Source organism: Dicentrarchus labrax, unplaced genomic scaffold (genome assembly GCF_905237075.1).
Source record: "Dicentrarchus labrax unplaced genomic scaffold, dlabrax2021, whole genome shotgun sequence".
NCBI classification, from domain to species: domain Eukaryota; kingdom Metazoa; phylum Chordata; class Actinopteri; family Moronidae; genus Dicentrarchus; species Dicentrarchus labrax.
The window spans coordinates 21,094,009-21,116,104 of NW_026136703.1; the positions used below are offsets into that span (position 1 = coordinate 21,094,009).

At 41.3% G+C, this 22,096-nt stretch overlaps 1 protein-coding gene across 1 annotated transcript; it reads left to right on the top strand.

Annotated features, from left to right (window-relative positions):
* The first annotated feature begins 5,629 nt into the window (after positions 1 to 5,629).
* Positions 5,630 to 21,962, top strand: map3k9 (mitogen-activated protein kinase kinase kinase 9). Its single transcript, XM_051396010.1, is given in 12 exon segments — positions 5,630 to 6,315; positions 7,686 to 7,946; positions 7,949 to 8,098; positions 11,851 to 12,031; positions 13,950 to 14,098; positions 14,452 to 14,627; positions 14,774 to 15,014; positions 16,185 to 16,307; positions 16,508 to 16,649; positions 16,829 to 16,956; positions 17,413 to 18,186; positions 19,134 to 21,962. Coding segments are annotated over 12 exon segments (3,171 nt in total). The 5' UTR covers positions 5,630 to 5,924; the 3' UTR covers positions 19,589 to 21,962.
* The last annotated feature ends 134 nt before the right edge of the window (positions 21,963 to 22,096 follow it).

Below are 22,096 nucleotides of genomic sequence, written 5' to 3' on the forward strand. Positions count from 1 at the left end.
CATTCAAAACAGGCGAGGAGAAAGAGGTGGACACAGTGAACATGGTCAAACTGCCCTGAACATTACTTCCGTACTCTATACGTATCTATATATAATATATTTCCATATTTTCTGTATATTTTGAATATTTGTTTAAATGTGGTCACCTTCTGCTCTAACAACAGAGGATTGCTGTGGCTAAGCGGGCGGGTGGGGGGGGGGGGTCAAACTATATACTGGAATGATGTCTTCACATTTCTAAGAGTTATGTATCTTGCCTAGGTAAAAGTATGACATTGTATTTTATTTATTTACTGATATCTTGGTCTCACTCGAGTTTTCACCTTTTCAATCAGAAATCAGAAAAAAACAACAACAAAAAAAAAAAACAACGTGTTGCTGCAGAGGTAAATTCAGAGGTATTTTTGTACTGTTCCTTCCATGCACTTTGCTGTATAGTTCTATTTATGGAGACTTCTACTTGTACATGTGCAAAAGGCCAACATTAAAGGTGTCACTATGGACTGAACAGAGTGCCTGTGGAGGGAGAGGCGTTTGCTGCAGCTGCCCACACTGACAAGCTCTTTGCTCAGCTGAACAACTGAAGAGTTTCTTCCTAAAATGGTCAATTTTAAAGCTGCATTCATTTAATTAAGATTTTTGGCCACTTGGGGCAGCAGAGCAAACTGAAAACACAACATCAGATGCACAAACATTTATTATAACCGTAGAAAGTACCGATACCATTAGCTGCCAGCTGCAGTTCCGTAGGTAACATCTGTATTCCTGAACAGGAAGTTCAGATCTTCACAATTTTAACAAAATTAACAATGATTAATTTGCTAACATACAAAACGCTACAGCTCCTACATTGTGTTAGGCGACGCCACCACGTCCTCAACATTCGGTGCTCTCTCTGCTACCATTGTTAGAGCTAGCTGCTGGAGTAGTCTAATTCCGTCGAGATGGGGACATTTAACCTGCAATGGTTCAGGACTTACGTAAAAAGTATGTTTAATGCCACCAAAAACAAAAATTATTAAATTGTTCTTTAAAACATTACCCTCCCTGTCTTGAGAAACATAACACCACAACTGATAACAGAGTAATTTGCATTATTGTGATTTTGGATCAGGTTTTCTTACCGGTAGAACAGAATCCAGAAGTTTTACTGTCACTTAAGCTAAATTTAAAGCCGCTGTGTGTTAGCAAACAGTTGCTTATTTACACATCCAGTCACGTTAGCATTCATTTGGAATTGTGTTTTTGAACACCTAAATTCAATATTCGCTCTCCTTTTTGGCTCTGTTTAGAGTAAAATATTTTTTCTTTTGACATTACACAAAATCAAGATGATTCCATTATCAGATCTGTGGGTGTTTCAGTGGCAACGCTTCAAAAAAATGACTCATAAATTACATATTTTTTTCCATAAAAACTGTGGGTATAATGTAAAGAGTAGGTGTCAGTGATGTTCAATTTGGATTGAAACTCTTCAGTGGAGAAGCTGTGTCAAGAGCTGGTGGTGTGGGTGTCAGATAGCAGCAGATAGCTCCAGGCTGAATTTTTTTGAACGTAGCCTGATATTGATATTGAATGCTGTTTAACACACGACTGGTGCTTTGTTTTTAAAAACGAGAGTAAAATAAAAAAAAATTACACGTTTGAAAGAGCAGCAGAAAAATATGTTTATTACTTAATTTGCAGAAAAGTGTATGTTAGTATATAATCAGTCAATTCTTGGCTAATTTAAAAATCACCCAAGAGATTACCAAAGAGGTGGGACGCAACATCTGTTTTAAAAAAATAAAATAAAATAAAAAGTTAATAAAAAAATTTAAAAAAGACAGTAAGTGGCAGTGACACTGTATTTCCACAAGGGGGATGTCAATCTCCAGTCCCTGTGGTCATCCCTTCTTCTACTTCTCTACTTAGCACTCCTCCTCCTCCTCCTCCTCCTCCTCCTCCTCAGTGTTCTTCCTTTGTGGTGAGCAGTGTTGTAAATACGTCTCGTGGCTGATTCGGATGCTCTTCCTCCCCTGGCCCTGGACCACACCTGCTCACCCCACTCTGTCTCTATCTCCCTCTATCCCTCTTTTACATGTAAACACACACACACACACACACACACACACACACACACACACACAAACACACATTGGGAGTAGAGCGAAGGGTCCACTGCTGCACAAGTGGGAGGACAGTTGGGCTGACTGTCCCATTCAGAGGCAACACAAAACCCACATTATGTACATAATTTTCAGTGTATGTTTACATAGACACAGTATAGGTGTCCTGGGAGGGGGGAAGCATGTCAACACGACTCTCACATCTCATCTACAGGTTATCTGCAGTCGCTTCATCTGAGCCAGTGTCAGTGGAAGTGTGAAGTTTTTATTATTTTATGTTTTTGGGTCAGTGAGGCTCACTTTGTCACCCTTTCCCTTGTTAAAATCCTGCAACTGGAAGTATTTTCAGCCTTGAGTTCAGCAGGTATTCATGATGTCAAGGAATTGCCAGTGTTCTTTACTTTTATCTTGACCTTTAGTGGCTATTTATATTGTTTATTTGGTTGTATTCTTGATTTTTAATCTGCCGGGATGTGTTGAGCAGGAACGTCGGCCAGTGTGTGTTGGTGTGATGTGCATGTTGCCGTGCTGAAGCCAGGCTGTGTGTCCTCTCCGCACTCGTGTGCATGGGCGGTGTTGTAGTTGGTCTTCACAAGGGCACGACTCTAAATCGGTTCTGTCATTTTGTCTTAAAAATACATGTCTTAATTCTGTAAAAGTTGACAAATATTTATACATACACATCACCTCTCAAGGCACCAGTCTGTTTTTTTCTGTGGGATGGAAGTAAAATATCACTGTTGAGTAATTGGACTTGTGGTTGATGATGTTGTGAGACACTAAGGGAAAGCTTCATTGATTAGGTGAATACTGTTCTGTTAACTTTGTTTTTGTGTGTGTATGTGTGTGTGTGTGTGTGTGTGTGTGTGTGTGTGTGTGTGTGTGTAACAGAAAAGGGGCACATTTTAATGGATGGGTATGTTTTTCCTGGCCTGCAATGAGATGTCAAAATAAAAAAGCGTATTTCCAAAGCTGGCGGTGTTTTGAGATTAAGCCGTTTTGTTCTTTTACTTTGGAATAAAAGGAGCAGCTTTCTGGTTCATAAGCAAACACTGGTTGCACTGACTTAAATCGAGCCTGACTGTGTGTCTTTGAATCTGACAATGTGTCTACTTGGAAACATTTTTGAATCATCCTTTGTTGATAATAACATACTGTCACTGTCACAGAGTTAATTTTTCAGAATTGAAGAAAAGCAGAGTTGTTTACACCCTGTTTACGCTGTATTTGTGAGATTATAGATTTTGAAAGGTGTCTACGAACAAACCAAAACCTTTTAACTCGAGATCCCTAAAATTGGTGTTATTAGGGGCTTCACAAAACTACAGTAATGTGGGTTTTCAGTACCCGATGTCACTATTTAAATATGTTGCTGTGAAGAAGCACAAGTGAGTCGACACATGGAGGTTTAAGGATCCAGAGTTCTGGGCGTTGATGGAGTGAAAGATGTTTATTTGAAAAATGACTCACGATTCTTGCTTTTCCTTTTTATTTCCTTATCCAATCCAGAAATCAAGTGAAGGAATTACAACAGATACTTTCTGTGAAACCAATCCTCTGTCTGGTGTCTCATATCTTTATATCAATGAACTGTGTGTCTGTGTTTATTGCACTCCACTGCATATCTGCAACAACGTCCAAGCAAAAAGCCTCCCGGTTGTGTTAAAACAAACCACATTTTGCCCGTCATGAGTGGGTTTCGTGGGTTTTTCATAATCTTGTTAAAGTAGCTGAGAGCAGGCTGCAGAGGAAACTGCTTTGTTTACACTTTGCTAACAGCAGAATATTTCAAATTCAGATTCAGGCGCAGTGGTCCTGCAAGCTGCAGAAGAGTCACTTCAGATGGATGTTTTTGTTAATATCTGTAATTTATTCAATTCAGGCATTTTTCAGCTACATGAAAGCTTAATTGGTTATCAGAGGTTCCTGTCTTTGTCACTTTAAGTCACGCCTTTCTTTTTCTCTCACACGCACAAGATCTCTCGTCTTTGTTTGGTGCCTGTTGAAAAGAAAAAGGCAACCTTTTAAAAATGACCTCCAATGTGCTGTTAAGTAATAGAAGAGCTTAATGTTCCAGTTTCCAAAGTGAAAGTCAAATCGAAAAGCAAAACAAAAGCCTCAGTTCTCACATGAATGGAAGAACATTTCTGCCAAGACAAAGACAAAGAAATAGAGGACAAGTTAATCATAATAATAATTTCACTTAGTAAGTTAGAATGATGGGTTTTTATCTCATACGTTTGACCTAATAAGCTAAGATTGACTTATTAGCTTATAACGTTGACTCACTATCTCTTAATTGGGATTCACTATTTAATAATTTTCACTTATTAAGCTAAAGTCTTTTTACAGCATAGCTATGGGAGGGACTGACCTTTTGACTTATTATGCCAAAAAATGTGGCTTACTTTTTAATTATTTTGATTTAGTAAGTAAAATTTGACATCTGCAAATTTAAGAAAGACTTTGACTTACTATTTTATAATTTTGACATATTAAACCAAAATGTAGACTTTTTATCTGATTCTTTTTACTTAGTAAGCTATATTTACTTATCTCATACTAATAATTTTTCTTTCCCTGGTGGAAATGGGCTTCCGTACATGTCATTTTGCCTGTCACCATCTTCCCAAACATACTTTTTATGAACCACCTCTGTGTGACTGCACTGATGATATCTTCATGTATCTTCACATATAAATACAAACACTGACTGTGCTCACAGATTCTGGTGAAATGTGTCAGAAAGTGGACTGAAGTGACCCTGGAGACTATGGTTGATTTCTCACTCATGCTTTTGTGCTCATTGATCATTTTTGTTCACATGTGAAACACTGTTATTGGATCTCCACTGTATGGAGGCTCCAGCAGCCTCTACCTGAACTGGGTGAAGCTGTTCTTTAAAGCTCCAGAATATCCCTGATGTCTTACCACACAATGTTTAGGGTTTATTTTCTTCAGGTTTTTTCATGAATAGGTTTGAATATAATCAAGTAAAAATAAAATTGAGAATCTTTGAATCCTTTAAGAATCTATTTTTAAGTATAGAGGGACTATTAAATGAATTTCAGCTATACACGCACACATGCACATACACACACCTTATCCTCTCATCACATCACTGAAATAGTGGGGATTGTTTATTTGATTGTTTGTTATGTTGACTGTTTTTTACTCCTTGCTATGGATTATGTTTTTATTTCAGGGAATTATGCATGGAATTTAACATTAGGTTGAGTATTTTGTTATGTTTTATGTTATTTTTGGTTTATTTTTGAACGGGTTGGGGTTTTTTGGGGGGGGGCGGGGTCAAAAACTAAATAAAGGAGACTATTTGAAGAAAAGAAATATGTGTTTGTGTATGTGTTTAATTGGCGTGGGGTTAGGTTCACGCTGGGAGAAGGGTGAGCAGCATTTGACGCTGAGAAGAGGGCGGGAGATGCACTGTTGCTGACGTGTCTGTGCACCAATGGGAAGCCGCGTACGACTCGCACGTTGGCACAATTGGCTTAAAATAAAGACTACTGCGTCCGAGGAGTTCCAGCGATGATTGGTGAAGGATTGTGCATCAAAAAACCACCAAGCTGGAGCTGTGTGTTTGATAGCAGCCAGCGGGGACTGAAAGACAGACGATGCAGCAGAATGGTGCTTCCAGTTTCCTGCAGTGTTTGTGTGTGGGATTAGCCGCTACTTAGCTTTGTGTGTGTGTGTGTGTGTGTGTGTGTGTGTGCAGACGCAGGGCGCACCGAGCCGCCAGCCAGCCGCGTCAGGTGGATGCGCCTGCAGTGATCCAGGTCGCCCCTATGGATCGCGTCCATGGATGTCTTCAAACCCGCTTTGGACAATAGTTTGAGTCCCAAGGCGTGCGTTTCCTCATCGGAAGAAGCAGAGGCAGATGTTTTTCGCTGGCCGACACCGGAGAATGGCATCCGTGCCGCGCCGGATGCGCGACCCGCCGCACCGGGCTTCTGGACGGCCGTGTTCGACTATGAAGCGACTGCGGACGACGAGCTCAGCCTGCGGAGGGGGGACCTGGTGGAGGTCCTGTCCAAAGATTCCCTGGTGTCGGGAGATGAGGGCTGGTGGACCGGTATGATAGCAGACCGGGTTGGCATTTTCCCGTCTAATTATGTGAGCAAAGGGAACGGCATTCCGGAGGAAATACGGGACACTCCAGAGCAGCAGTACTCAGTGCCTCCTCTGCACCGTGAGTATCCTATTGTGTTAAATGCCCGAGCAAATGCAATCCGTTTTGCTATCAGTAAAACAGAGAGCAGGGCTTCCCTTGTCCTTTGTCAGAAGGCCAGAGAAACCCACGTTGAGAGTGCTGTGTCATGGTAGGCGCAGTGCACTCCCGTTGGCCTAGAAACGGGCTGGCCCAAGCATCCTCACAGCTTCAGGACCATTATACATCACACTGCCTGTCAAACAAACAGCCAGCTGCGGTCAGTGATGCGCCCCGCCTCAGTACTCCAATTACAATGCACAATGTGCGCTGAATCCTCAGCAGAAAGAGTATTTAACAACTGGACATATAAGTCCTCTACGTGCAGTATTATTATTACATATTATACAAACCTTTGTTATGCTCTCTAAGGAAAGGCACTGGGATGATATGCATTCGACCTCATGGTGATTGGTAGTGTTTGCACCAAAACTGTGCTGCAAGAGAGAAAGTCATGTCAAATTGTGCTTGTAGAGGAAAAGCTTCTGCAGCTAAATGTGCAGCCAAGGCCTCAGATAGATACAGTAAGCAGAATCAGAAGCACCTATAGTGCACTGCACAAAGTGAAGACACTCTCACTTCTTATTGATCTTTATGAGCTGTGTGTAGAAGGATGCTCTGCACCAACAAAACCAGTTTCCCCCACATATAATTACAAATCTTATATCCGTATCTGAACATAAACAGGCTAATAAAACATGTGTTTTAAGGCCAATTTGACCCACATCAGCCCCGGTTGTTTGGGTAGACTACATCGCCTCAGCTGTCTCTGTTGGCTATCTCAGTCTTTCATCTTTTCATACTCAGCAGCAGCTGGCCTACTTTCACACACCATCCCACCTGAAATATTCATCAAGGTCAGTCTGCTTGGTAGACTGTTAGGAATCCACAACATGAGAGTTTGCAGCTGCAGACACAAAGACTCCTGTTCACATGACACACACCTTTTAATCTAAACACTTTAGTGGAGAGGATCATCTTCCTTTCTTCCTTCCTTCTCATAACATGCCAGCTAGATTTATTGACAGATGCTCTCCCTTGTGTAATAGCAAGAGGGGTAGTTCCACCAGATCCTGTATTTGGGGCAGCAGGGTGGCTTAGTGAAAACATCCTTCAACTGAATGACCTGGTTTTGAGATCCTTGTTAGCGAGCAATTCGCCTTGCTGGAGAGTAAAACAGTGAATCCCGACCAGCTCGAGACGGGCTGACCCTGACCTCTGATGTCCTTCAAAGGGTGTGAGCAATAATGGGACTGCTTTATGAAGATCAATAATGTGTCAGGAGATTGTAATTGTTTTGTCTGTCTCTCTAAATCTCATCTTTGTGTTCTTTTCCTCACACGTCTCCTCAGTCCTGGAGATCGATTTCTCAGAGCTGACCCTGGAGGAAATCATCGGGGTGGGCGGTTTTGGGAAAGTCTACCGTGCTGTGTGGCGGGGGTCAGAGGTGGCAGTGAAGGCTGCACGGCGGGACCCTGATGAGGACGCGGAGCAGACTTTGGAGAGCGTGCGTCAGGAGGCCAAACTTTTTGCCATGCTCAACCATCCCAACATCATGGGTCTGCTGGGGGTGTGTCTGCTGGAGCCCAACCTGTGTCTGGTTATGGAGTACGCCCGGGCGGCTCCCTGAACCGGGCCCTCGCTGGGAAACGCATCCCTCCGTGCACGCTGGTGGACTGGGCCGTGCAGATCTCCCGGGGCATGCACTACCTCCACAGCCAGGCCATCGTGCCCATTATTCACCGGGACCTCAAGTCCAGCAACAGTAAGATTCCCTCTCTATTATCATCACATGGTTATTTCTGCAGTGTCGGAAAATTCTGTATCTCAGTGGTAGTTTTGTGAAGTTCTCCCAAAATGATTAGCATTTTAGAGTCAACAAAACATTAATCAACTAGAGTTTTAATGAGACTTTTAAGAAAAACTGCCTGTAGGGCTGCAACTAACAATTGTTTTCATCATCAATTAATTTGGGTGAAAAAAAGACAAAATGCAGATTACAGTTTCCTAAAGCCCAACAACAACATTTGAGACGGTGGAGCTGGAGAATGTTTGACATTTATACGTTTCTGTAGATCAACAAATCAATTGTTTCAGCTACTGTTGGATAGTTTTCAGTTTTACATCATTGTTGATGTATTATGGGTTTTAAGTCAGACAAAAGCAAGCACCATTGTGGGTTATATCAACTTCTGATGGCCATATGTTCATATTTTTATCAAATTATAAGGTAAATTATAAATGGATTGATCAATATTTAAAATAATTGTTATTGACAACCCTAGTCCTTAGTGTTTTTAGTGTTTTCCATAGTTAAACTTGTATCCACTCTATGGGGCATCAAGACATTGCAGTTTCACCCAGTTTGTGGCAAAGCGTACGGTACGATACTCATAGCAGTCATTTCTAACTTTACAAAACAGGTTTTTCTTTATATATATGCAAGAGGGAAAGACATTTTCAAACCAAATACAGGCAAGAAAGTTTCTTATTTTTAAAGCCAGGGTCTGGAAAAGTAAAGACTTTCTCACTGTTATCACTCACTGGCATCAAACCCCCACAGATTTATTACATTTTGGCTGTTGGACAGTAAAGCAATTACTTAATGCACCCTTCAAATAATATAATGTAAAAATGAATCACCACTATGTTTAGTCGATGCTAAACACATTGTGATTCGCAGTGATAATAATCACTCTTCAGAAATGAGAGCAGAAAGCAAAAGGAGTTTGCCTGTATGTTTGTGGAGCAGTTGTAATCTTGCATTTTACCCAACTGGATCCCCTAAATCCCAAGCCTATTACTGAGGATTTGCCCAGTGCTCTGCCCTAGCCTCCCCATTGGAGGCTCAGACAATACATACAACCAGCTTCTCGCTTGTCATTGGCCCGTTCTCTGGTGATCAGCTCAGGCGCTTCACTTCCAATAGGCTGCTTTAAAGTGTTAAGTCAGTCTAACTAGTTGCCATCCTGGGCTCTGAGGGGAAAACCCATGTCCTCTGCACATTACAGGGCAGTACAGAATGCCACTCTACTCTTACAAAGCCGTGCAAGTGTCTAATTTAAAGGGCTTTTCTTTCATTTGTTACCTGTGAGTCATCACAGAGTACAGAGTAAGAAAGCTCAGGTTTTTATGTGATTTTAAAAAAAAGACATGGTTCCTTTGTATTTTTCTCTGGAGCATACTGGCAGTTGTTTGTGCTTCCTACACAATTAAATTAGTACATATTTTACATCTATTTGATTTTCATCAGTTAAAAAAAATCTCCCATGATCCTATATGATTCTTGTCAAGTGGGTCCTTGTGGGGAAACTCTGGTCCAATCTTTGGTTACAGAAGTCGCTCAGGAGATACTTCTGGCGTAAGGGGAAGGATATGGCACACACACACACCCCACCCTGTGACACATCACCGTGGTAATGAAGTGGTTGGTTGCAATATTATGAAGCTCAGTCCCTAAAAACAGACACAAAAGTAAAGATTCCTTCTTTCTTGCATCTGCGTCATAAACAGGAATTTAACCACTTGATTTTTAGCCATGCCAGCAATGTGGTTGACATTGGCGGTTAGTCAGTCGTGGTCGTCAGTCGGTGTGTGTTGTAGTGGCCCAATTTGGTCTGACTGAAACACCTCAATTATTTTGCCAGCAATGTGGTTGACATTGGCGGTTAGTCAGTCGGTCAGTCAGTCGGTCAGTCAGTCGGTCCACCAATTTGGTCCTGACTGAAACACCTCAACTGCTGCACAGATGCCACTGAATTCTGTACAGATATCTATGATGCACAGTGTCCTAATGACTTTGGTGATCTCTCTTAACATCATCCGCAGTTGTAGTTTTAAGTAAAATCTCTCGACAACTTTTTTGTTATGTTTACATGAAATTTGGTAAGAAAACACATTAATGGTCCCTTCAACATTACTTGTTCCATTTTTGTCCTGTTAAAGAGGGGTTTTGGTTTTATTTTCCTTATCTGAATCAGGGATAGAGGGTGTCGTATGCTATACAGCTTGTAAAGCCCCTTGAGGCAAATTTATAATTTGTGATATTGGGCTGCTATATAAAGAAAACTTACTTGTAATAACTTTGGTGACCCCCTGATTTTTGACCTGGTGATTTTCAGGCAAAAACATCAACTTACTTACTCATGACCAAATTCTTGCAAAGCTAATGACATTCTCATCAGCATCAGCTGCACTTTATATTTAGTGCTACTTAGCGACAGTGAACATGAAAAACACCACAAACATCAGCATGTTAGTCTAGTCATTGGAAACAAGTTAGCATGCTAACATTAGCATTTATCTCGGAGTAGTTAGCATGGCTGTACAGTCTTTATCAATGAATGTGGCTAATCTAAAAGCCTGGTTGTGCACCACTTGTTGGTGTTTCTTCATACGCTTTCTTGGGAAATACTGGTGGGTGCGGTGTGCTCTGTGTACCTTTCCCAGACACATTAACATCAATGCATGGCATGACACATTTACTGACACATCCACCAAACTCTAATGGGAATGTGGGAAACTAAATCTTACGTAACTGTATTCATTCTTCAAAAAACAAATGTGCTTGTGCCTTCAACCTTTCAACTATCTCTACTGTCTCCCTTTAACATAACATGCCATTTAGATACTCTTATCTAAAGCACCGTGCATTACAGTGAGTGCATACATTTGGAGCATGATTGGCCTCGGGGGGGAAATCGGCTATGTTTCTTTAATGTTCTACCTTTTGAGCTACAAGGGAGCAGATTTCACTTTAGCCACATGTTTGGATTGAGTTTTTCTTTCGAAGCATTAGAGCCACATGAGTAGCAGATGAAGGGGCGCTTGATGTGCACCGCAGCCTGCAGACACACCCTCTCCACCGGGCACAGCCACAGCAGATGGTCTGGCATTGTAGAGCTGAATGGGGGAGAGTGAGCATGTGGTTAGGAGGAGCACTACTTTGCTCGTGCATGTTGGGAATGGGTTGTTTTTTTTAGTCTATCAGAGCAAATGGGTGTGTTGTAAAAGGACATTTTTGTAGTTTAACTGTAGTATTGGTGTTTGTGTGAGATGTTGTGTTGTAAAAAATATACTGTGAGATCATTAGCATTAATCAAGTATGTGTTTTTCATCTCTGCTTTCCTCTGTTGTAGTCGCTCACTGTTTCTTGGTTTCTCTGTTTGTTCTCTCTTTTCTCTACTCTGCTTTTATCCTTCCATTCCTTTCATCATGGCCTCCCACCAACCGCACCCTGTTTTGTTCATCCACCATGTGTCTAATTTTTTTGCGTTTCCACATGCATTGTGTTTTATCGTGGGACTGATCCCCCCCCCTCCTGCTGCCGCCCCTCCCAACATTACAATCCTGGTGATGATTACCTGAAACCTTTTTACTTTACCGTCAACCCACCTGCCAATCTTGCACGTATCCCTCCCCACACCCCTTCCTTCCCACATCCTCCAACCTCCTCCTCACATCCTCCAACCTAAATCCCCTCATCACCTTCCGGTCCACCATTGCCTACCACTCCAGTCCTCATCCTTGAGCGGGTCGAGATGGAAGACCTCAGCAACAAGACCCTGAAGATCACAGACTTTGGACTGGCTCGAGAGTGGCACCGCACCACCAAGATGAGCGCTGCCGGCACCTACGCCTGGATGGCTCCCGAAGTCATCCGCTCATCTACGTTCTCCAAGGGTAGCGACATTTGGAGGTGGGCAGAGGAGGGGGTTTATGCGGCAGACAAACTGCACCGGGTTGTAGAAACTGGTCTGAAAATGGAGCCAGAAAGAGAATCAGATTATCCACCATGCACAAGAAAAAGTTCAGCTCGGGCAGCAGTTGCCATGGAAACAAAGCACAGACTGGCATATTGGAAAAAGAACAGAATGTCGTGCATTCAGAGACAGTACAAAACTAAAGAGTACATATATAACTATAAATATACATTCAACAATAGGTTTATGTGCCTTCAGTACATAGCACAATAAGTCATCACAGTGACTATCTAAAAGACTGAAAGACATTGACTTCTGACTAGAGTCTGATACAAAGCAGAGTAATACTGTACTGTATATTTGAATGCAGATTCCAGACTCAAGGTTTCATTTGTCACATGCAAGGTGCTAAGGCATTACTAGTAATAATATTACACTATAAATATGACTTTCCCCAGTAACTAGTAATATAACTTATTATTAATAAAATAATAATAAGTTATCATCAGTTGTCATCCCCTACTGATTTGAAATCCAACAATCCAGTCACATCCTTGGATTCATTTTTGAATCGTGGAGGAAACTAGCTTGGAAGATGGAAATATAAATATTCACATTGCTTTTATTTTAACATTTTGGATTTTAATCGTCTTAAAGTCTGAATTTTGGGGAGAAGGGACACAATTACCAATTAGCAGAAAAGTAATATCTAAAACGAGTAGTGTCACTAATTACTGTTGGTAAGGAGTAAAAAGTAAAGTAATAATATAGCCCCACACAGCTCTTGAGGCTGTGCCAAAAAGGCTTTAGTATGCAATAAAGTGGGAATAAGACTAAAAATAAGAGATGAGGAGGATGAATTTCTAAAAATGGCAAATTATAATAAATCTATATATGTAATAACCTTTCAAATACTGAGGTGTATATTAGCCCAGGGTGGTACAAAGGTACTTTTTCATTTTTAGGTCAACAAGATGTACACATGTACTTATTTATCTCCATATTCAGTGTGACCATGGAGATGTAATGTGTTCAAGATTTGTTCATTTCAGTCTTGTTGGTTATTATTGATACAGTTGCAAAGATTAGTCACTCGATTCTTAGATTAATACATTATTAAAATAGCTGTAAAATAGTAGTTTTTTAAAGCAGAAATACCAATGGTTTGAGCATTGTCTTACATTACAGTAAGCAGACTGTCATTGGGTTTTGGATGGTTGGTCGTACTAAAAGCAAACTGTGATCTACATTTTCTGACCTTTTTATAGTTTGCTATAATGGCTGTGTCATTATTCTCTTTATTTTCTTCTCTGCTACACGTTCAGTAGCATTAACTGTCCAGCTGAGCTGTTCCTGACTGAATGTGGGGTTTCCCAGGATTACAGTGTGATCAGCGAGAGAGCCAAGTAAAGGCAGCATGCATTATAACAGTAATGAGAGGCATGACGAATGTCCTCAGGAGTGTCAACCAGGGAGGGGAATTACTTTGTTTCCCTAACAGTCAATGCTTCTACTCTAATGTAGAAGGAAACTTGGTCAAACGATAATCCCAAATCATTTCAGTGGTTTGTTTTGCCCAGTTTTATGTTATGTTTTATAAGAGGGAGGTATTATTTCTGTCTGATGTTAAGTTGATCGCATTTGCCACAACTTGGTTAATGTATATATAACAGAAACAGTAAGCCACTAGGTAACTATAAAAGAAAATCCATAACACTCAGTCATTCCTGGTTTGTTGCTAGTCATTTACTCACAGTTCATCACTGTATGGTTTTCGCATTAGTCACGTGGATCTGTCAGCTCTGTTGAAATTTTGATCGTTTCTGTCTTACCTCGGTTTTACATGAGTGCAGAAGAGGAATAATTACAGATCCAATTCTGTGTTTTTTGTTCTGTCCCTCTTTATCAATAAAGTTATGGTGTGTTGTTGTGGGAGCTGCTGACGGGAGAAGTTCCATTTCGGGGCATCGATGGTCTCGCAGTGGCGTATGGGGTGGCAATGAACAAACTGGCTTTGCCCATTCCCTCAACCTGTCCTGAGCCCTTTGCGCGTCTTATGGAGGGTAAGAGGAACAAAATCTTTTTCTACTCAAAGCGAATAATTATCCTCCTAATTGGATGGAAATAATCACATCGTTATTGAAGAACTGTGTCCAGACTTTTTGTAATGGAGAGCCGCAGGCAAAATATAACAGTCGTCAAGGAATATGCCAAAAGATACTAAAATGAATTATTAAAAAAGGAAAGCGTAACCACAGGATTCTTGTGTGTTTATCCACTGGAGCAAGAAAATTCTCTAAAAAATAACTTAGAAACATCAAATAAACAAACAGAATATATTACTTTTATGGAACCACTTGAAGGGCCAAAAATAACTTGGCGCAAGTTTTTGAGTGTTTTTCATCTTTTGCCACAGACTGCTGGAGTCCAGACCCTCACTCCCGACCGCTGTTCACAACTATTCTGGATCAGCTCACAGCCATCGAGGAGTCAGGCTTTTTTGAGATGCCAGTTGAGTCCTTCCACTCTCTGCAGGACGACTGGAAACTGGAGATCCAGGAAATGTTTGATCAACTGAGGACTAAGGAGAAGGTAAAGATGGTGAAATTGATGTAAAAATCTGCAATTAAACTCTTCTCTAATGACATACATATTAGAATCATTTTGCATTAGGGAAATTTAAAGTTGGGAGTTCAATGCAGCTATTTTACCTTCACCTCCTATTTATGTTCCCTCAGGAGCTGCGATCGTGGGAGGAGGAGCTGACCCAAGCCGCACTGCAGCAGAAGTGCCAGGAGGAGGCGTTGAGGAGGCGCGAGCAGGAACTGGCAGAGCGGGAGATCCACATCCTGGAGCGAGAACTCAACATCATCATTCACCAACTCTACCAGGAAAAGCCTCACGTGGAGAGCAGGCAGGGCAAGTTCCGCCGCAACCGCCTTAAACTCAAGGATGGGAACAGGATCAGCCTGCCTTCAGGTACTGCAAACAAACTGTAGTGCTAACAAACTGGTGTGTGTCAACAGCAGTCAGAGTGAGAGTTGGGATACTGTGATAACACTCAGGAATTTTGGTCATTACTAATATTTTTTTTCTCATAAACATATCACTGGATCAACACCAATACCTCAAATATCAATATCAATATAATATTTGGGTTTGTAGGCCTTTAAGGAAGATATGGTTGCTCTTGACATTATTCATCTCAAGTTTGGTCAAATTCTCGTCCCAACTATTTCGATGAGCCGTCTCTGCACTGTAAAATAGCTTCTAGCCTTATTAGAGAACTATAAAAATACATAAGATAAATATGTAGATGCTGTGAATCCAGTTCATTTGTCATTGTAGAGGGAAAATTGAAAATCAGACAGCAGTTCTTATTAGGTATTGTTGCTATGACTTCATCGCATTGGGCATATCTGCATAATCAAACTGACAAATATTGTGTAATACATGCAAGTTGTAGCAGATTTAAATGTGTTTAAATGTTTATTAGATTCTTACAACTGTGAAAATAAGATTCCTAATTTAAGATTTTTCTGAACATACACAATGCAAAACCTCCTGCCTCTCATGACTCCACTAAGCCGCTCCCACTAAATAGCACACCAAATGTGCACACGCATTTTGATGGGCTTGGTGCAGAACGTCAAAACTTGTTGTAGTGCTACCGTTAGCACTTCCTCCACATTGGTCTTACACTCCTGCAGCTCTCGCCATCTTAAAAAAGGCCTCTCCTATGACTTGACTTGACTTGACTTGACAGACTTGACTCTAGTCTGATCTCCGTGTTTCTTTAGCGCTTTCATTTTCTCTTTTCATTCGTTTGTTTGTACTATACACAGTTGTGAGCAGGGGAGGTGTTGGATACACGTCAAACCCAGATAACCCTTGTTTATGCAGAGTCACTGTGATTGGCTAGTTACATGCTAGCTAACTGTGATTGGTTGTTTGATTCAGACAGTCTAGTTTTTAAAAACTATTCACAATATTCACAGAGACACCTTTTTTTTAAAGGAGCTCTTCACTTAATCATTGTTAGTGACATGCAATGACCAAAATTTGTTATTTCATTCAAAATTCTAATGCAATAATATTGACTGCTGTAGCTTTAACATTTAACATTTTTTTTTATTTATTCTAATTTAGATTTTCAGCACAAAATCACAGTGCAGGCGTCTCCGTCACATGATCGGCGGAGGAGTTTGCTCAGCAGCAGTTCCAGTCCTCAGACCAGTCCACCTATGCTGCCCCGCCTGAGAGCCATCCAACGTAAGCACCTTAATTTAAAATCCTAAATTTAAAAATTCATCATTACCACCATGGAGCACAGAATTTGTGTATTCTCCAAGCAAGTCTAAATTCACTTGGTTTACTTACTTCAGTTATTATTCATTACAAGCTATCTCATGTTTGCCCTTTGATTTTAATTCTCATATAATGTATTCTTTTTCAAATGTCTGCTTTTCCAGTCACTCCGGGGGAGGGATGTACAGCCTGGGGTCGCAACACATGTTTCCAGCAGGATGAAGAGGAGTGTGAGAGGAAGGGGTCCAGGAAAAAGGGTAGATCCCGTGGGTGTGGCCCATACAGGGAGCACAGCGCTGATGCCACGTAAGGGGGCCAAAGCAAAGATTTCTAGTCTAGAAACAGTCCTTACCCACTTTCTCCAGATAACCATATTATTTTCTGTTCATGTTTTTTTATATAACAGATCACTTCACACAGACATGCTTTTAAAATGAAACCTGTCTTTTACAAAATGAATGCCTGTTTTTCATTATTTCTGACAGTTTTCTACCTGCCAGTGTGAAGCCCCCTCATGAAGGCAGCAGGCAGCGGTCCTGCAGCGCCCCAAACCTCCGCAGATCCCCGAGACACAGCCCAGCAGTGCCTGGAGTGCCAAGCCTTGTGGAGATGGGTAAGCAGGACCAGCTTATTAAATCTATTTTGTCACTCCACATAAAAATACGGAGAACAGCTGTAGTCTAGAGGTTAGCGAAGTGGCAGACTGGCTGCAAAAACATGATGGAGATGAGTGAGATACTTCACTCCCACATGGCTCTTAGTGGTTGACCTGAGAAACTCACAGATGTGCATGTTTGTAGCTGTGTGAATGTAAATGGGCTGTTGCTGAAAAAGCATCATGCACACTCAGCAAACCAAACTCGGATGGTTGGAATCCAAGTAACAATGGTGCAGTAGGCCTCAAGTTGCTTCATGTTTTTTTGTTATATGATACTGAAGGCTTGTTGACTGTGCAACATGAACTATTGTGTCTGTAATATATATAAAAATACTGGTTTTCTATGTAAGTGCTTCAGTATACATCCTTTATAGGACAACCAAATGAACATATGAATGATCCTGTTTTTAGAAAATGAAGACTGCTGCTTCACTACTGAGCCAGGTGCAGCTCCTGGTCAATCCTACCTCTGCATCCCCTTCCATAAGGAGGGTCACGCGGCTGCTGCTGCTGCTGCTGCTGCTGCTGCTGCTGACGGTGATGGAGACGAGTACTGCCCCAGCAGCCAGGTTCCAGGAACACCACCATGCAGGAAGAGCCCCAGTGGGGGCCGGCGGTCTGAGCTGGTCCTGCTGGGCTGTGGAGCTCTGCTGGCAGCTGTCGGACTGGGCTGCAACCTGTTAACTTTGTCCCAGCCGGAGGAGAGCATCAAATCACGTTGGGATGGTTTCTTCCACAGAACAGGGGGCCAGAGGCGGAGCACCAGCCCCCAGACTCGTAGACTGTTCCGGCGGGAAAGCCCGCTGAAACACTCGGCGCCCTCTTTGCCTGAGCGAGGTTTGCCCTCCTCTTACACGCTGCTGTCCTTATCATCAGTGTCTGACTGCAACTCTACCCGCTCGCTGCTGCGCACTGACAGTGAGGATTTGTTGGTCTACCGCCCTCCCTCACCGCCTCCTGTCTCACAGCATCAGGCCATCCAAACCCCAGTCAACCCGCTGGTCAATACCCACCTTGAGAGCTTCAAGCGTAACCCCCGACAGTCTCTCACACCCACACATGTACCCTCTGCCCCAAGTTCCTCGCGTAGCCTGCGTCGAACACCATCAGACGGGGCCATCAAGAAGAGCTGCCTTCCTAATAATCTGGAACCATTGCTAGAAAAAACAGCATTAGAGAACACAGGTAAAGTCTTGTGTGTTTTTACCACTATGACTTTTTGAAGGTTGATACTGATGCATATGTTTTTTAGTGTGTTTGATGATATTCAGTTCCCTCATATATGACTATTGAATGCTGAAAATTTCTAGTCACACTAGTGGGGTAGCTCTAGGAATGGCCATGTCCAACACTTTGGCTCAGACTGAAATTACTATTTGATGGATGGCCATGGAAATCTTGTACAGACATTCATGGTACCGAGAACCTTTAGTGATTCACCGATAAGTCATTCGAAAGAAAAATATCAAATAATGTTTTAATAATCGATTAATTGTTCATTTTTCATCATTTTATGGTTTCAGGTTCTCTAATGTGAGGATTTCCTACTTTTCTTGGTCTTGTAGTAAATTGGTGTATAGTAGTACAATGACGTTTTGTGTGTTTTCTAATTATCCAGTGTTGCATGGTAAACTGCTGCACTGAGATGGGAATGCATTAAACATTATACTTGCTAAATATCAGCATGTAAGCATAGACATAAAGAGCATGTTGCTGTGCTAGTGTTTAGCTCAAAGCACCGCCTCATAGATCTGCTAGCATGGCTGTAGAGTCTTGTTATTTTACAAAAATCCTCTTAAACAGCATTTAGGACAGAAAAAACAATTCTATTCTGAATATATTTAGCATTTTTAAAGAGAAAAATTATACAAGGTTTAAATGTTATTGAAGGTTTTACATTGTCACTTATGTAGCGCTAGGCAGAGCACCTTCTTAGTCATACTGTATTAATGGTGTGCTTTATTGATCGACACCCCATGTATACTTTCAATAGTCGACACCTGATATTTAATATGACCCTGAAAACCACCAGCCAAAATATTAGTCTTAGTATCATTTTTATTTCAGTCTGGAAATGTGATGTTGTATTTTCTCTCATTGTTGTGCTTCTTTTTCTTTCTATTCCACAACAGGTGGCTTTAGAGGTTTAAGAGAAGACAGTCCTGAGGTCCCCCGGCTCCCCGATCCAAATATTGTGTTCCCGCCAACCCCCCGGCGTCGCTGTGCTCCTGAACGCCCCAAAACTCTTGACTTTGTGGCTCGGCCTCGGCCTTCACCGCGGGCACGTGGTGATGTGTTTTGGGCGGAAGGGAAGCCCAGGGGAAACGGACAAAGCCTGGGTAACGGCGAGTCCCCCGCCCACACGTCCAGCACAGAAACTCCTCCGACTGTAGAGTTTGGTAGAGACCCGGCGGTGCTACCCACGCCCATGGAGGCCCCAACGCCCTACTCCCCCCGCAGGAAGGAGAACCTGCTGGATCAGCTGGATGAGGGACAGTGCCGGGATGGAACGGTCCCACTCTGTAGACCGGAGATCAGCTTTCCCAAAGACTCACCTTACCGCTACAGACCTGGATTCTGGTCCTAACTATGTGCATACAGCCCTGGGCCCTTCACCGATCCAACACAAGAAGGGGACTGTCCCTGCTGTTAGCCTTTGGATTGTGGCAGGTCTGGGCCAATTAGTACTTAGAAAATAAATCTGTTTTTAGCTTTAATCAATACTTAATGGGGGTTGTTCACTTTTCCCCATCTACAATATTGTCACTAAATTACAGGAAGACATTTACTGTGAATATTATATCTTTCTGACATTAGTTGTTTGCCATTTGTGATTTAAAAAAAAAAAAACCCGACAATTTGGCATCTAAAAGTGCTCGACCAAACCATGAAAAGTATTTGAAAATCTTATTTGACCCGGGTCTGGTTGTTAATGCATTAGAGGGACAGAATAACCCTGTCACTCATTTGTCATACAAGATGTAAAGGCTTTTTTTCTTTGGGATTAATGGATTAATGTCTTAAGCAGAATGGCAGTGACACAAAGCTTTACATACTTTTCTTAATTTCAAGCTTGAGTTCAAGATTGTGCATTTAATGAAGTGCACTTTTGGAAAGCATCATGAATGTAAAGCTTCAGGTTTTTTCCATTGTCAAAAAAACGCTGTCTCCGATTATTTGTAATTCGAACTCATCTGTATAATTCACTCCCCTGTGTTAGTGGCTGATGGAGTCTTGTTTTTTTTTTTGTTACTGAGCACCTGTCATCACCAATCACTTGTACAGAGTAATATCCCAGGGACGGGGGACGCCGTTGTATAATATGAGCACTTCTTTGCGTTAGTCTTGAAACGGTGTCAGCACAATAATGTCTGACACCGTCTCGAACCCTGTACGGTGAACTGTACTATAAAGAAGAATGTCTCTACTGCTTGGGTTTGAATTGGGACCAAAACACTGGGAAGTCACAACCAAAATATATTAAATAACTCATTAATTCCCCATCAAGTTCCCTGTTTGTTTGTGACCCTGTCAGAGCAGCTTGTTTGGATCCCGACCCACCAATTGAGAAACATTTCTCCAAACTAAAAAGGGAACTTTGTATTTGTAACTCTGTAAATTGTCTGCCTCATGAATTGTTGATCAAGAGAGGATGAGGGATGTAAAGTATGTAGTTGATTATGTAAGTGGCAAACTGCATGAGTGTTGACTGGCACACATGTGAAGCAGGCCCTGGTGGCATGTGGAAGTTCATTCCTGATTATTTATATTTGTAATGATTTATTTAATTTTATTTATTGATTCATTTATCTGATGGTTTATTTTTATAATTTATTGTATTTGCCTTGATTTTTGACACTCGTTAATGTTGTCCATGAATGTTTTTAGGGTTAAATGTGGCTTCCAACACAATGCAGCCACATTTAACTCGCTTCATATTAATTTGTCTGTTTCCTGCATTTTAAATTATCTTCAGGTTGTTTCTTTGCTTTAACAAAGGTGCAAGTAGCTTCATTTCAACTAGAACTAAAGCAAACATGATTAGTTGATTAATCAATATTTTTATTTGATTGTTTAAGTAAAAATACCAAACATTCCCTAGTTCTAGCATCTTAACTATGTGCTGCTTTTCTTAATCTGATAGTAAACAGATTTTGGGAGGTTTTGGACTGTTGAAAAGCAATTTGGGCTTCAGGAAATTTAATTTAATAGACAATCGATGGGGAAAATAATCAAGAGATTAATCAATAATGACAGTAATCATTAGTCGCATCCCAAAGTCCAACAATAAAAATAAAAAAAGTAACTGAGCTAAAGACATGTAAACAGGGTTGTACACATTAGTTTTTGTTTCTGAATTTTACTTATGTTTGTTTGGACCTTAATGGAGTGAAAAATATTTATTTCAAATCATTTCTACCGTTATTTTGACATGCTTGACAAGGAAATTCACAATATTACAGGAATGTCAGGTAGTGTCAGGTTACGGGCTGTCAGAGGTGATAAATTCTACCCATCAGCTGTCAAACTAGCTAAAGAAAGCTAATGAATTTTCAGTTATTTGATCTGATTCTAGTCTTAATGTCTGTGTGTCTCCTTTCATTTTCAAATGTCAAGTGACCTCTCAGCCTGGAGGACCGCATCCTCTTGAGATTTGATTTGTCTTTATCCCAAGTGTGACCCAATGTACATGTAAATGTGAATGCTTTTTCTCTGAGGACTGCAGAATGTGATCATGCTCAATGTACAAACCCCATATTTCAACTAAGGGTGCTAGTTGAAACAAAGCCCTCCCTCTGAGGTGTAGCCAAGGTGTCATTATCCGTCTGAAATGTTACCACGAATAAGCTGATCTTACTGTTGCTGATGGACATTGTTCAGGTTGGGAATAATGCTGTTAATGACTGACTTGTATTTGCACTGGAACACTGATTTGAGTAAAATCATAGTAAATGATTAAACTGGCTGTGTTTCCTCGATGAATTAATGGCTATAAAAACGGGTATAATTTATATCCTTACAATCACAATGGATTGAATGACTATATATCACTTGCAATCGGTCGCTTATAATGATGAACGCCATCCAACTCTGC